Genomic DNA, 15698 nt, shown 5'->3' with positions numbered 1-15698 from the left:
AAAAAGAATCTGCAATCAGGCTCAGAACCGAATCAGCCGTCTAATAACACAACACCAGCAGCAGAGCAGAAACCTACAGAGACCAACCAGAGGAAACAGGAGGAGGAAAAGGGAGGAAAGAGTGATAAAAAAGATGGATATAAGACAGGGATGGGACTATAACAAATAATGCATTGGTGATGAAGATGGTGATGATGTGATCATGATAATGATCGTGATGATGGAAACAATATCAATAAGGATAATGCTGATGAGTGTAAGTTGATCATGATGATCATAGTGATGGTGCTTTTGGTAGCGAGTATGATGGCACTGTGGTGTTGATCATGTGGATGAAGTTGATCATTATAATGATCATTTTGATCCTATGAGTGATTATGGTGTTGATGATGATCATGATGATGGTGGTGATGATTGTGATGCTGCAGAAGGTGGTGATGATGATGATGGTGATTGAAACGATTATCCTGTTGCTCACGATAGTGTTGATGGTGGTAATGATGGCAATCATGATCATAATGACAGTGATTAGGATCGTGATTATGGTGGTGATGATGATTGCGATGCTGTAGATAATGATAATGTTGATGATGATATTGGTGGTGAGCATAATGATCCTGGTTTAGTGGTAATGATTGTGATGGTGTAGATGATGATGGGCATTGTAATCATCATGTTGATCATGATAGAGATGATGATGATTATGATCATGATGGTAATGGTTGTGATCATGGTTATTATGTGATCAGGTTCATCATGATAGGGATGGTAGTTGGTGTTAATCGCTATTAATGGTAACAATTGTTATAATTGTGAGGATAAAGATCATGATTGTGGTGATTATGATGGAACGGGTCATGGTAATGATAATGATTATGGTTATGATAATGAAGGTCATAATAAAGATCATGTTGATCATGATAGTGATGAAAGCAATGCTTTTATTGTTAATGATTATAATCACAGCAATAGTGGTGGTGATTATGATGATGTAGTGCATGGTGATGGTGAAGATGGTGTGTTTGTGGCATGCCCCTCAGGTGCACACGTATTACAGTTCATTTTTTTTTTCTATAAATGTCTTTAAACACATCACTCGCTCAGCTGCCTGCTGTGCTTTACACGCACACGCAAGACACACACACACACACACACATGCTTTTGTCTCTGCTCTGGCTCCTCGGGCTAGCATGTGTCCAGTGGAAGGAGAGAGAGAGAGAGAGAGAGAGAGAGAGAGAGAGAGAGAGAGGAAGAGAGACAGTGAGAACAGTGCGATGGAGAAAAGAAAAAGAGGAAAGAGAAAAGGGAGAATGTGCACAGAGATGTTAGAGTGAGAAAAGAGTAGAGAGGTAAAAGAGAATAGAGTTATTGAAAGGTTAGTAAGAGAGGAAGATAGAAAAGAGTGAAAATATAGCAAATTAGAGAAGGAGAGAGAGATAGAGAGCTGAAAAGTTCTCTGAATGCCTGATGCGGCTGCTGAGTCCAACTGTGTGGGAGGAGAGGGGTGTGTGAGTGTATGAGGGCTTCGGAGAACATCATAGACCACTTCAGAGCACAGAGAGAAAGAGAGAGAGAGGGAGAGAGAAAGAGAGGGAGAGAGAGAGAGAGAGAGGAGAAAGAATGCTTACACACGTGTGGAAGAGTAGCTGGATTTGGCTCCTGCTGTGGCTGTGTGGAGGAGTCCTCAGGTAAACAGCTGTTTGTGTGTGTAAACGGGGATGTTCACAGAGGTTTTCATTTCTGCATGGAGAGGAGATGTAGAAACCCCCCATGTCTGGAATGTGTGTGTGGAGTAATGGTGTGTGTGTGCGAGTTGGTTTGTTTGTGTATGCATGCAAATGTATACTATATATATATATATATATATATATACCAATTCTATGGCTATTATAGCTATATATATATATATTTATATAAAAACTTATAGAAGTCAATGTAAAAAGAGTTTACTTCTGGTAATTTTGGAATTTCTGGAATTTCTATTGGTCTATTTAGCAATAAATTTTAACTCAGTGTAAAATACAGTATGTTTAAATTATGTCGTAAACTAATTAACAAACTCTGTTTGATAATTAACACAAATAATTAACACAAAAACAGATGTCATGGCAATTTAACATCTAGCAATGATTTAAAGAGGATAGTTTTAAACCTAATTCCAAATCTTAAAAAAAAAATGATTATAAAAAAGACAGAAAATAGTTTTTAAACATTTTAACAGCTACAAAGTGTAGAGCATTTCTTGCTAGCTTTATGGACTATACTCAGACTTAACCACAGCCTATAGCCTTTATTAATAAGAAGTAAACTTTATGTTATAGTAAAAATCTGAACACAAGCCCTAAATCGTGGAGATTAACTCAGTAAAGATAGCTGCCATCTGGGAAAGAGCTATTTAAAAAGGTCCCATTTTGTTTTATTTTGACTTGTTTTATTGTTTTGCATAAAAAATACCTTGTCACTCTTTTGCCACAAATTATTATCCTAAAGCAGTACAATCAAATTATCTAATCCACTGAGGGTCTAGCTGATTTTACCACAGGTGGTCATGTAGCTGCATGAAGAGATGATTTAGGCAAAAACTCAGTATTGATTATTAATTATTATTTTACATGTAAAGATAGGTGTCAGACAGTGGTTCATTTAGTGTTGTGTTTAAACCTCGACCACTAGACAGCAGTGTTGTACTCAGCCTTCAGACCCCTCTGTTATTGTATAAATATGATTTTTTTTTAAACTCAGGTTTTATAAATATTGACTTGTTTATATATACAGTTCTGAAAAGAAATAAGATATCACTTAAAAATGATGAGTTTCGATGGTTTTACCAAATTGAAAATGAATATGAATATACCACAAGAGGAAGATGGATGATCACAAGCCATCCAACCAAACTGAACTGCTTGAATTTTTGCACCAGGAGTTATCCAAAAGCAGTGTGTAAGACTGGTGGAGAAGAATATATTCCACCAATATTGATTTCTGAACTCTTAAAACTTTATGAATATGAGCTTGTTTTCTTTGCATTATTTGAGGTCTGAAAGCTCTGCATTTTTTTTTTTGTTATTTCAACTATTTCTCAATTTCTGCAAATAAATGCTCTAAATGCTAAATGCCAATATTTTTATTTGGAATTTGGGAAAAAAATATTTTTTGTATTTTCTCTGTTTTTTAAGAAATCCTCTCATGAGTTTTCTCTTCTTTCAGTTATTAAATTATTATTAATATTTATTCCTATTATTTATTTCTATTAATAGACACTGTACACATATATGGTATGTATAGTGTGGGGTGAAGGCATGCTGATGTGTGGGAGTGCACTACACTTTATTTATTCTTCAGTGGCTGTGTGTTCATGTATATGTCTGAGCGTGTCCATATGTATGTGTGTGTATGTGTGCGCATTTTTGTGTGTGTGTGTGTGTGTTCATGCGTGTGTGTGTGTGTGTGTGTGTGTGTGGTGCATTTTGGTTCTCTGTAAATGATGAGGCTGACATACAGAGACAGCACTGTCCAGATTCATATTTTTACTGTCAATGAACAGAAAAGGAAGGGAAAAATTCTGCATCCAGAAATACTCATTCAGTTTGGGTTTAATGAGACAGTCTGCTCCCGCTGCTTTCAGACAGAGCTACCCAAAATGTGGGCCAGTAGGACAATCAAACAGGAAGCCAATATGAATTAACGTGAACTTGTCGTCTGGGTTGACTGTTGACACGTCTGGCTGCTTTTGTAGTTTTGGCAGAAAAACGTGACACACTTCTGCTCTCGAACGCGAGGTGAAGGAGCTTGAGCGTGAAATGTGTCTAAATGTGGAGTAAAATCCGCTGGACTGAAGCTGACTGGAGTGTGACACTGTGTGTGTGTGTGTGTGTGTGTGTTAGTGTGTAGGACTGAGAGAGCACTTTATAGTTATTCTTATAATCATTTAAGGCCTCTTGTAACACATGAAATATTCACATGTACAACAACTTGCAATTTAGGGCCAGATCTGTTGAGGTTTCTTAATGTGTAGAACTGGAAGAGTGTTTTAGACAGAGGGTGCGATCAGAGAGCTCTGCAGCGGGGCTAAGGTGGGTTTTAGGTTTAGAAACATATATATATTTTTTTTGGAGTTTAAAGTGCAGTGGATGCAGTAACAGATCATCCTTAAAGAGATCATCTGTTAATTTTCCCCTTTTGCCAAATTGTGTCTGTTGCTTGCTTGGTGTTTAGTCGTTTCTGCGTTCTGTGGGGAAAATACAAGGCTAATGTAGCTAACAGGTAAAGGAAGGATAGTTACACAGATAATTGTGCTTAAATCATTTTACAAACCATGTGGACTTGTTCAGTAATCTCTAATAGACTTTAAGTTTATGTTGTTTTTGACAGTGAATGACCCATTGTTATCTATACAAATGGACTAAAACATGTAACATTGCTTAATTTGGCGACTGGGCAATCCCAAGTTTAGTAGCCAGTGACCCTCTTGACTTCACACAATGCTACTAGTGTTTAAAAGGTGCAGGCTACACTGTAAGCCCGGATAAGTTGAATTTACTTTTAAAAAATTGAGGAAACCAGTTGCCTTAAAAAAGTTAAGTAATGGGCAATGAAAACTTAAGTTGGCATAACTTAGAACATCAAGTTATTACAACTAAAGGGGAAGTTGATTTAACTTTAACTTGACTTTTGTTATACTGTAAGACCAGATAAGTTGATTTTACTTAACTTTTTTAAGGCATCCAGTTTGCTCAATTTTTTCAAGCAATGAGGAGTGAAAACTTGAGTTAGCATAATTTAAAACCTCAAGTTATTTTAACCAAAGGGGACTTGATTTATTTCTAAGGTAGCCCAGGGGGAATCACTACACACTGTCAGAAACTGTTGGACACACCCAGTATGCAAATAGATTGTGACAGAAGCCAATGGAAAAGAAGCTGCTGAAGGCAACAGATTAACCTCAGTTATTATAAGTTGGTTCAACTCAAAGATCTCAGTTTGATTGTATATGTGCCCACACATTTTCAGCTAACTCAAAATTGTTGAGTTGAGTATTATTATGTAAAACAGACTTAAACAATTTGAGTTCAAACTACTGTTGGGTTTACATGTGCATTCTCTATTATGTGACACATCACCACAACTAACACAACATCACTGGAGTTCAACACGCTGGCAGGAGAACGCTAATAACTTCTAATTCTCTCACATAAATCGCTGGCTAGCAATGTGAGTCATTGTAAAAGAGGAGGAGCACCCTTATGGTGAAATGGAGAGGAGGGTGAGGGGTGGGGTTTAGCCAAGAGTTTTCTAATTGGTCACCCAGCAGCCAATGACTTTGGTATCACCAGAGCCTGAATTCATTCTTGAAAGCTCCTTCTCTTCGTTTTTACATGTGACACAAATAAGCACACCAATAAGGGCCTTTTTATTTTTAGCATTAGTTCTGTCTCTGTTTATCCTATCACAAATAAACTGAAAGATTTGGGAGAAGTGGCTGTTTCCATCTTAAAAGTGTGTCTAGTGATCTAGTGATCTTCTAATCAGATTTTATAATTCTCATTTATTTTGTCATTTTATTCATCTTCTTCTCTCTTTCTCTCTTTGTTCATTTTCAGGTTTGTTTCGGGAAGAGAGATGAAGTCCCCCAGCAGTAAGACAAAGCCCATGTCCCCCTCTGACTTCTTGGACAAGCTGATGGGAAAAACCTCAGGGTATGACGCTCGTATCAGACCCAACTTTAAAGGTACAGTGAGATTAGATCTCGATTTATATTAAGCAGGTGGTTTCACAAACATAAATGTTTTAGTCTCATTGTGGTCTAAAACAGAGTCTCAAGGCTAAATTACTATTGAAAATTATATTTATCCCAGTCTTAAGCCTAATCTGAGTCTTGGAAACTGGGTCACTGTATGTTAAATGTTAAACTATGAACTAACAATTCTTAAAAATGAAATTAGCTTATGTTGAGTTTGCATTCCACAACACTGATTTGTCGACTACATCAATTTTACGGAAATAAATCTGAGTGGCTTGAGGGTGACGGATTTGTGCACTTATTTGCTCAGAAAGCAACCTGTGTAATTAGGTTTGTTTAGTACATTGTTTATTTCTGAAGGTTTTAGCACAGTGGATCCAAAGGGATTATTCCTGCAGGAGAGGAGTGCACTTTATTTAAGGGTCATGGTCTATTTTAGGGGTTAATATTCACAGCTGAACTTTCTCTTTGAAGTTCCTCTCTTTCCTCGTCCAGTTTTTCTTCAAATCTTCTGTGCTCCTGCCTTCATTCCCTCTCCTGTCCTGCACTGCTGTCTCCGGGTGATATTTTTGTCACTTTGGGACATTTTGAAATAGCGGCAGAGCACAGAAGGAAACCTGCTGATTTCAGCCGGAAAAAGCTTTCTGTCCGAAACTTCACTCACTCTCGGACTGCGGGAATAACAAAGACAATCGCTGATAGGGGGTGAGCGAGGGTGTGTGTATGTGTGTGTGAGAAGAGGAGAAAGAGAGACAGAAAAAGGAGAACGTAAGAGAATGTTTTGACGTGTGCAGCAGAAATATTTTTTTCTAATCTGACAGACTCACCTGTGAAAAAGCTCAGGAACTCTAAAGGTCAGAAAGGCAAGGTGGAGAACTGTCTGAGTGGAGCTCTCAGGTCAGCGTGGGCTATTTTCCGCTTCACAGAGACGGACATCTGTTCTGAGTTATTTTTTCCCACGCATATTCCAACATGTCCTGCCTAGAAGATCCCACCTCCTATACTCAGACAGGGACTGACCAATAGTATCTGATCTTTTGCAAGATTGTCTTATGCTGCATAACATTCAGCTTGGCTGTTGGATGTTGGAGCACCCAAGCTGATTATGGTTCAGTTAAAAGATTATTTCCAAAAAACAGTTAGCTAAAGAGTTTAGAGTTAAGTATGACTGATTTGACAGACACATTCAGTTAATCTATTTCCCTCTGTGTGTGTCCCAGGTTAGCATTGTCAGCAATACTAGATGATACCAATGCTTTAAATAGTATTTTGAGCATTCTAACACCAGCTCGACATACACTCTAAAAAACAGGTATTATAGAAGTACTTTTTTGTACTTAAAGGTACACTTTTCATAATTGTACCCTCAAAAGTATAATATTGGTCTTTACAGGGTCAGATGTGTTTTCTCTGAGGTACAAAGTCATTCCTAACAGCAGTAAGTACAGATTTGTATCATTTAACCAGCCTAAAGTTACATTCAGTATTCTGTATCACTGCACTAATAAACTATATATATTTTAATTGCACATTTTTTATTTGAAAGCCAGACAATTTTGGATCATCACGTTTTTGAGCCATATTTAGTTGATGATAATGTTTATAATCTTCATAATCTCTACTGGCACAAAAAACATGGGTACACAAAATGACTTTTACTGAAAGGTACTTTTTTTGTACCTCAATATAAGGTACAGCCCCAGTGACAAGCTTACTGTACTTACTTTTCTTAGGGTGTAGGGTTGCCACCCATCCCGTAAAATATGGAATTGTCCCTTGTTTGGCAACTAAATGTTGCTTCCCGTATTGAACATTTGCTTCCCAATCATTTGCTTCCCAATCCACATGTCTATCACTCACACGTCAACACTAAACTCTTCCTGCCTCCGCTCTACTCCTCTGTGTGCTGCAACGGTTCCCTACAGACCTACTAGACCCCAGAGTAGCCATGGGTGGCATCCTTTATTTTAAATTCTAAAAGGTGGCAGCCCTAGGTCCACAGATACTTGAAAGTTAGAGAGTACTGTTTGTACGACTGATTTAATGATACATAGATCAACATTAGTGCTTACAATCTGTGTAATGCTACTGCTTTTTGTGCAAAGCAGCCATCTAGTATTCTTCATTTTGGGATGGTGAAGCTCTTCTGACTTAGTAAATCTAACCTGTGGGGATGTTCTGGTTAACATTTTCTACTTTCTGTTTTTAATACCTTTAAATGGAATGCAGCATTATATCAATCCCTGCTGTTAGTACTGTAATCTGATGAGACTGGTCAGAAGTCCTGTTAGTTATGTCAAACTTTCCTTTGTTAGTTGTATCCAGCCTCCTGTGCAGGAATTGGCTAGTTATACACTGCCTCTTATGCTGAATAACAGTGTTTTGTTTTGTCACCAGCAGTAGAATTATAATTGTGTTGTCATATTAACTCCGGTGTAAAATGGTAGTTTGGTGTAGTAAAACATGATAAGAAGTTCTTACCTTTGATGAATAGCACACCTCCGCTCTCCCACAGCGTTCCGAGATCCAGAAATTTTCCAAACACCGTTCAGACTGGGTGACTTTGCTCCGATAAATCGCTTTTTTCTCTGTTATCTGGGCTCAGAGTGCTCCAGTGGACTAAGGCTGCAAATAGTCAATCCTGCCACTATGATCAGGAGATCGTTGGTTTGAATCCTGTTCATGTAGTTTGCCAATGGCTGCCTGAGAGAGCACAATAGGCCTTGGTCTCTTTGGGTGGATAGATGGTGCTCTCTCTCCACATCACTGCAAAGGGGGATGTTGATCAGCACAAGGAGTCTGTGAGCTGGTGTATCGGAACCGAGTCACTTTTGCTTTGCTATTTTTAGTAGTGTTTTGCCCGTTCGAAAGGAGGCGATGGCTGACTTCAAATATGTCTGAGGAGGCATTTTCTAGTCCTCACCCTCCTGGTGTTGGGGCATCACTAGTGATAGGGAGATTCCTAATGAGTGGATTAGGTAATTGGCTGTGTAAATTGGGGAGAAAATGGGATTTTTTTAAAATATTGTAATAGGACTGCTAAGTTGTTTCCTGTCTTCATCCTGTGCCTCCAAGTTGGATTAATTAGTAATGATTAACCTAATCTGATATGTTTAATTTAGACAAATAATACAGGGCAGTACTTCCTGGTTTCTACATTAGTTGTGGCTGATAATTCTTTATTAAATGCTGTAGGTTTACGATTAGCCATTCGTTTGCTGTCTCCTCTTGGACTAACTGGCAAGTTGACCAACTGGATAGTGCTAATCCACCGTCAGGAATAGAAATATGTATGATAATAAATATGGTTTGATTGTCCAACAGTCTTCCACCTGCTTGTCTGGACTGTCCAAACTACGCGAGGTATTTTAGAAATAGAATGAAAGTTGGCCCGCTGTTAAGCAGGTTATTATAATGTGAGATTCAAAGTTTGAACGCTAGGTGTCAGAAACGGGCCAAAGAGTCTAAAAGCGGCGAGAGTGAAGTTTTAGCGCAGAAAACAGGCCAAAGAGTCTAAAAGCGGAGAGAGTGCGCATTTCTAGCACAGAAAATCGTGCCAAAGAGTCTAAAAGCCGAGAGAGTGCGCATTTCTAGCACAGAAAATCGGGCCAAAGAGTCTAAAAGCCGAGAGAGTGCGCATTTCTAGCACAGAAAATCGGGCCAAAGAGTCTAAAAGCCGAGAGAGTGCGCATTTCTAGCACAGAAAATCGGGCCAAAGAGTCTAAAAGCGGAGGGAGTGCACATTTCTAGCGCAAAAAACGGCCAAAGAGTCTAAAAGTGGAGGGAGTGCACATTTCTAGCGCAAAAAACGGGCCAAAGAGTCTAAAAGCGGAGAGAGTGTGCATTTCTAGTGCAAAAAACGGGCCAAAGAGTCTAAAAGCGGAGAGAGTGCGCATTTCTAGCGCAAAAAAGGGCCAAAGAGTCTAAAAGCGGAGAGGGTGCGCATTTCTAGCGCAAAAAAAGGGCCAAAGAGTCTAAAAGCGGAGAGGGTGCACATTTCTAGCGCAGAAAAACGGGCCAAAGAGTCTAAAAGCGGAGAGAGTGCGCATTTCTAGTGCAAAAAACGGGCCAAAGAGTCTAAAAGCGGAGAGAGTGCGCAGTTTTAGCGCAGAAAAAGGGCAAATGAGTCTAAAAGTTGCCATAATTAAGGAGTTTAATATTAAGAGACATCATGAAATGAAACATCAATTTGAAAAATCTTAGTTTACACAACACTGTCAAAGATAAAGATAGTAAGTCAAGTAAAATGGTGTTTAAATGAAAGTAATCAGGAAAAAGTATTATTTAAAGTGGTATATTTCATTATTTGTTTTATTATAGAGTCTGTGGCCCATGACTTCAAATATATTTCTCCTTCTGGCCCCCAACAAAAAAAAGTTTGGACACCCCTGGACTAGAAGGATCTCACCTCTTGTGCTAAGATTGAGGTGCATCTCACCTCCAGAGCTACTATAGATACTCTGCAAGCATGTGATGGTTATATCCCTAAAGCTGTAAATGACTATGATTGGCTAATGGTATCTGGATCCTGTTGAAGGATTGGCTGCTTGCATCCAACATCTACACTAGGAGTCACTTGTCCTAGGACCGGTTAGTGCTATTTCATCTGCTTTGCTTTGCTGTGTTTATTAGTGTTCTGCCTCCTGAACCTCCTGAACTTGAGTTGATTAACAGTGTCCTTCCTCTTGCACAAGAATCATAACCGGCTAGTATTGCTAGCACTGGCTAAAGCATGTAGAACACGGGACTGGCTAATTACAGCATAGGAAGTGGGGATTTTATAATATTGTGGACTTTATCCAGCACTTGTTTCTATCTACATTCCAACATTTAACCACCAGACCGAAACTGCCCTGATGCTGCAAATCAAATAACCATATAATCTGTGTTTTATTTATATGAGTTCAATTCTTAGCCTGTACGTTTATCGTGTTAAAACAAGCTACGTGGGACAAACTGCTAGCTAATATCGCCCTGGCTTACTGGAACACTCAGGGTTCCTCAGTGTAGCGCATTTGGGTGACAATACCCGCTAACCGCTAGTGGTTAGCTGCTAATGCTAATGCTCCAGCCTTAGTGTTGGAGAAATTCTGTAATCTAAGCTTACTGTAAATAAAGGAAAGAGCTTTATTCACCCAAATAAAGAGTTTTCAGGAGAGAAATCTGTGTAGATTAACATCCAGCACATGTTTATCTTTAAGAGAAAGTTTTTTTAATTACAGTTTTGTTTACCAAGCTTAGCTTTACTTAACTTAGTTAGCTACCCCCACCACCACACAGCGATTCAGACCTGCTGAATTAGAAGTTCCTTATAGTGTCTTTTAAAATGCGCCTTGTGTATTAAAATAGACTAGAAAAAAAGAGGTTCATTGATAGAGCCATATAATAAGGTGCACCTTATAGTGCGAAAAATACGGTAGTTTTGCAATTCTAGCAAAAACTGAGAACTTTATGCCTCGTCTCAAAAGACATGGACACAAAGTTTTAAATAAATATCATTCTGCCCTCTTTGACATTGAACTTTGTGCGTCACGTCATTTTAAATGAGTTTGCCACTCCTGGTCTATACAGACCCTTGTTTTAAAAATAAAAACATAATTGAAAAATTGATTTGCTGCAAGAGTAGTCTCAAGAACTTGATTAAAGTGGATCCTGAGACAACAACTGTGGCAATGTGTTGCTCTCACAGTGTGTCGTGAGGTCGTACGGAAAAGTGCCACAGCCGCTTGTCCACAAGTCTTTGCGTAAAGGGAATTTTTTCTGTCAGTGGGTCCATTTAGTTTGCTTTCCTGTCTGCTTGACTGTGTGTTAACCCACAGACCTAAATCAGTCGCTCTCCCTCTGGTTCTCTCTCTCTCTTTCTCTCTTTCAGCTCTTCTCTTTTCTCCTCTATTGCTCAGTTCACCAATACACTTGGCATATTCTGTGTGACACGTTTGCTGCAGGCTCTCTCTCTCTCTCTCTCTCTCTCTCTCTCTCTCTTTCTCTGTTTATCTGTTGTTGGTTAATTTTGTTCTTTCTTGGCATGTCTGATTCATGGCACTGCCAGAGCACATATTAAATATTAATATATGTCATTACTGTCAAAAATCCTGCACATCCATTCACGATGTGAATGTGACAGTTTTTCTTTACATTGCATCAGAATGTCATGATGAGTGGGCCAAAAGAAATGCTCCAAAGTGAGTTCCATTAAAAGTCTTTAAAAGATCTTCCTACTGTACAGTTGCCATTTTGGAGATACATGTTTTTTGTGATGATGTGGACAGTGATGATACACTATGTGCCTTCTAATTTATATATTCAGCTACTTTAGTTTGCACTCACTGCTGACACAGATGTGCAAATGCATACATACATTTAGTCTAGTTCCTGGAGAGACATATTTCCAAATAGAATAAGAGTCTCTGAAACAGATAAACAAAAACCTATTGGCACCATTGGAACAGATTACCTTATGACAGGTGTAGAATAAAAGAGTACAAAGCCCCCCTTTCAGCATTGAAACCAGTACTTTTTGGATTAATAGAGGCAGTTACTCCAAAAAAGCAGGAGAAAACCTTTTTAATACTCTTGATTTCAGAAGAAACAATTAATAAACAGGTGTCCTAATACTTTTGTCCATATAGTGAATGTATATAGCAGTAGTCATTTTGATTTGTTGATTTGTTGTGTACCTGTGCTACAAATGTAAAACGTAGCAACAAACAAACAAACAAACAAGCAAACATATGAATACATTTCTCTGTCATTAAGATAGAATGTGTACCTACAAATGCACTAATAATGGCAATAGTAATACGCAATAAACATGCAGAACAAATTTTCACTCTCTCTCTTCTTTCCCTTTTCAAACTCCCTCCCCATTTATTAATTCTCCTTCCCTCTTCCCTCTTCCTCTCTTCCCTCTTTTTTTTCTGTCTCCTCCTCTCCCCAGCTCTCTCGTCAACTCATACTCTTCCTCTCTTGCTCTCCACTTGTTCTCTCTCTCTCTCCATCTGTGGGCGGTCTCTGAACTCATGTATATTTCATTTCTGTTCCACATCTCCGAGATAGGGCTGTCAGTGCAGGCGAGGGAATGTCCCGACTGATCAGCTATAAATATCACTCTAAACCTTAATCAATTAATGATCGTTTCTGCGGAAACAACACAATCAAATATTTACTGCAGATAGTTTGGAGCGGCTGGCCACTAATTGGACCGTGCTGGACTGATCGTCACAGTCGCAGAGCGTCAGGCTGGTGATAAGTGAGAGCTCGCCAGTTGGCTGCTTTCTGCAACAAGCTCCTCTCACGCAGTCACTTCAGCGGGAATGATGTGACAATCTGGCAACCTTTTAGATAATTCACCACATTGATGGTATCTGTTGCAGTGAGCTACAGGTGGAGTGTTTGTTTGTGTCTCAGACTCTCATAGTCCCTCTGTTCTGCTTTGTTATTGTGGCGCTATCAGTTCTGCTTCATTATTTATCTCAACTGGGAAAAATTGGGCCAGTTTGTTTATAGAATAGGAATTTTAATGATTATACAAGTCATCTCTCTTAAGGCGTTTGTTCTGACAGTAGTTGAGTTGCGTTAAACATACACTCTATGAAAAACAGTATTGGAACACCTGCTTATTCTTGTGTGTCTCTTCTGAAATCTACCACCACACCTTACATCCCCAAACCCCAACCAACTCATCCCAAACCTATTGGATAAAGCACCATCAGCCCAGAGAACACAGTTCCACTGCTCCACACCTCAGTACTGGGGGATTTATACCCCTCAAGCCCACACCTGGCTTTAGTCATGGTACCAATAGCTTTATGCTCATTTTCTATAAAGAGTCCAATTCTATTGGACATTTAGGTTCGATACTTCTCTACTAAGGACTAAACAAGTGTCTGGTTATTTCATGCACATCTGTGTCAGCAGTGGGTTTAACTTAAAGTAGCTGAATACGTTTATTTGGTCATTGTGTCCACAAACATTTGGACAGCAGGCATACAGATAATGTAAATACTGTATGTGGTGTGTTTGGGGCTGCAAATGATTTACATTTAGAACATTAAAATAACGTCTTTTGAAGAGAGGCATCCAAACATCTGCACTTAACCCCTGTTTTACCCAAAAATTGTCAAACACGGGCACTGAGTGGTCCATAGACTGTAAAAAAGATGGACGCCGTGTTGCCTTTCCCATTCATTTAATGAAAATGAAGCCAAAATCTTCCGCCATGTTGGTGATCCTGAAACCCGAGTCTGCGCAGTAGAGACCAGAGGAGGGAGAAAGACTGTGGAGAGACCGCCTACTCATTTGAATAACCTTTTAAAAAACTAATTCTGTGGGGTTATAAAAAATAGACAATATAAGCAGAGGTTACACTAGCTGTTACATTTAAATAAAGGAGGTAGAATTACAGTATATTGGAAAAAAAACGTGATTGAAAGTTGTCTGTTTTGCCCTTGAAACCTATGGGGATGGGTGGGGTTACACAGCTTTCTGAAACCAAACAGCAGGGGGCGCCCGACCTGTGGTGGCTTCACTTTTGAGAAACGATGCTCTGTCCAGCTATACACAGTCCATGGAGTGATCCAGCAGTCTAATGCACTGCCACTATGAAGGGGATGGTGGCACCCAGAGGGAGCAGCACAGTTGGCCTGGTGGGTAGATGGCGCCCTCTCTCCCCATCAAACTCAAAGGTGGCGTCGGGCAGCACGAGGCATCTGTGAGAGGATGTATCAGAACCTAGCCACTGTGTTTTTCTCCGAGCGTGCTAGTCGCTCAGGCAGTGATGCAACAACAGCAGTTCGTAAAAAGGGGTGACTGACTTCACATGTGTCGGAGGAGGCGTGTGCTCGTCCGCATCCTCCTAAGGTCACAGGCACCACTGGTGATGACAATAGGATAGCCAAATTGGGAAAAAAATTGGGGAAAAAATCGTCAAACACAACTTTACAGAAGCAGGGAATAAATACATGTATTCTTTTTTACACTGGTATTACAATGATTATATTATTAGAATACGCATATTGGAATGAATGCAAAATATATTGTGTTCTATATCTAAAATTTTGGAAATAACATTTTTTTCTGACTGACATCTTTTGAAAGTTGGCATGAGGATGTGTTGTTTATTAAGAATAATGTTAATGGTGTAAACTCACTCCTGGCTTTTCATAATTGTGTGTAACAGATTGAATGATGGTCTCTATGTGTGTGTGTGTGTGTGTTTGTGTGTCTTTAGGACCTCCTGTGAACGTCACCTGCAACATCTTTATCAACAGCTTTGGCTCTGTCACAGAGACAACTATGGTACTGTTAGATACACACACACACACACACACACACACATGCACGTAGTTCTATGATTAGGGCAACCCGGATAAAAATGTGTTACCATGCATCGCTGCTGGCTGTTCAGACTTGGTTAAAAGGGTCAGAATATTTATGAAGCTTTAAAATTTGCATCACCTAACCTTTCCAGACCTAACAAGCTAATTAAAGTCTAAGACCTTGGAAAAAGATAGGTGAGTTCCTATCTCTTGGGGTACCCAAATTTTACATAGTGCTGCGTTCCATTTTCACTTTCAAAGTGTAACAAAAACAAAAAAACATACACTAATCTTGATTACGTTAAAACATGTTAACAAAAATATTTCTAACTTAATTTAAAGAACAGAAAACCTGATTCTGACGCAAGCGGAGATCAGCAAGTTTATTTCAAAATGTATTGTACTGTGAAGACACACGGGTCTTGAAAGTTTAAATTACTTGCAAATACTTTCACACAGTCCTTATTTTAATTTTACATCACAAACATACACACACACACACACACACACACACTCACACAAACACACAAACACAATCCTAACAAGTGCCATATTGAGGATCGCCACAGGACCACCATGTGTCACAGTGTATTACACCAAGCCGGACCAGCTTTAAATCAGAGAGCATCCAGCAGACATGC

The 15698-nt window shown here is 39.2% G+C and overlaps 1 protein-coding gene across 1 annotated transcript in view; it reads left to right on the top strand.

Moving 5' to 3' along the window:
- The first annotated feature begins 1228 nt into the window (after positions 1 to 1228).
- Positions 1229 to 15698, top strand: part of glra4b (glycine receptor, alpha 4b) — a 37243-nt gene continuing 22773 nt past the window's right edge. Inside the window, exons 1-3 of the mRNA XM_049466730.1 lie at positions 1229 to 1688; positions 5601 to 5728; positions 14970 to 15037. Coding sequence (XP_049322687.1) covers positions 1621 to 1688; positions 5601 to 5728; positions 14970 to 15037 — 264 coding nt within the window. The 5' untranslated portion in view covers positions 1229 to 1620. The remainder of the gene's footprint in view (positions 1689 to 5600; positions 5729 to 14969; positions 15038 to 15698) is intronic.

This window comes from Astyanax mexicanus, chromosome 1 (assembly GCF_023375975.1).
Source record: "Astyanax mexicanus isolate ESR-SI-001 chromosome 1, AstMex3_surface, whole genome shotgun sequence".
Lineage (NCBI taxonomy): Eukaryota > Metazoa > Chordata > Actinopteri > Characiformes > Acestrorhamphidae > Astyanax > Astyanax mexicanus.
The sequence above is the reverse complement of the archived record's forward strand: the minus strand, read 5'-3'. Positions and strand labels throughout refer to the sequence as shown.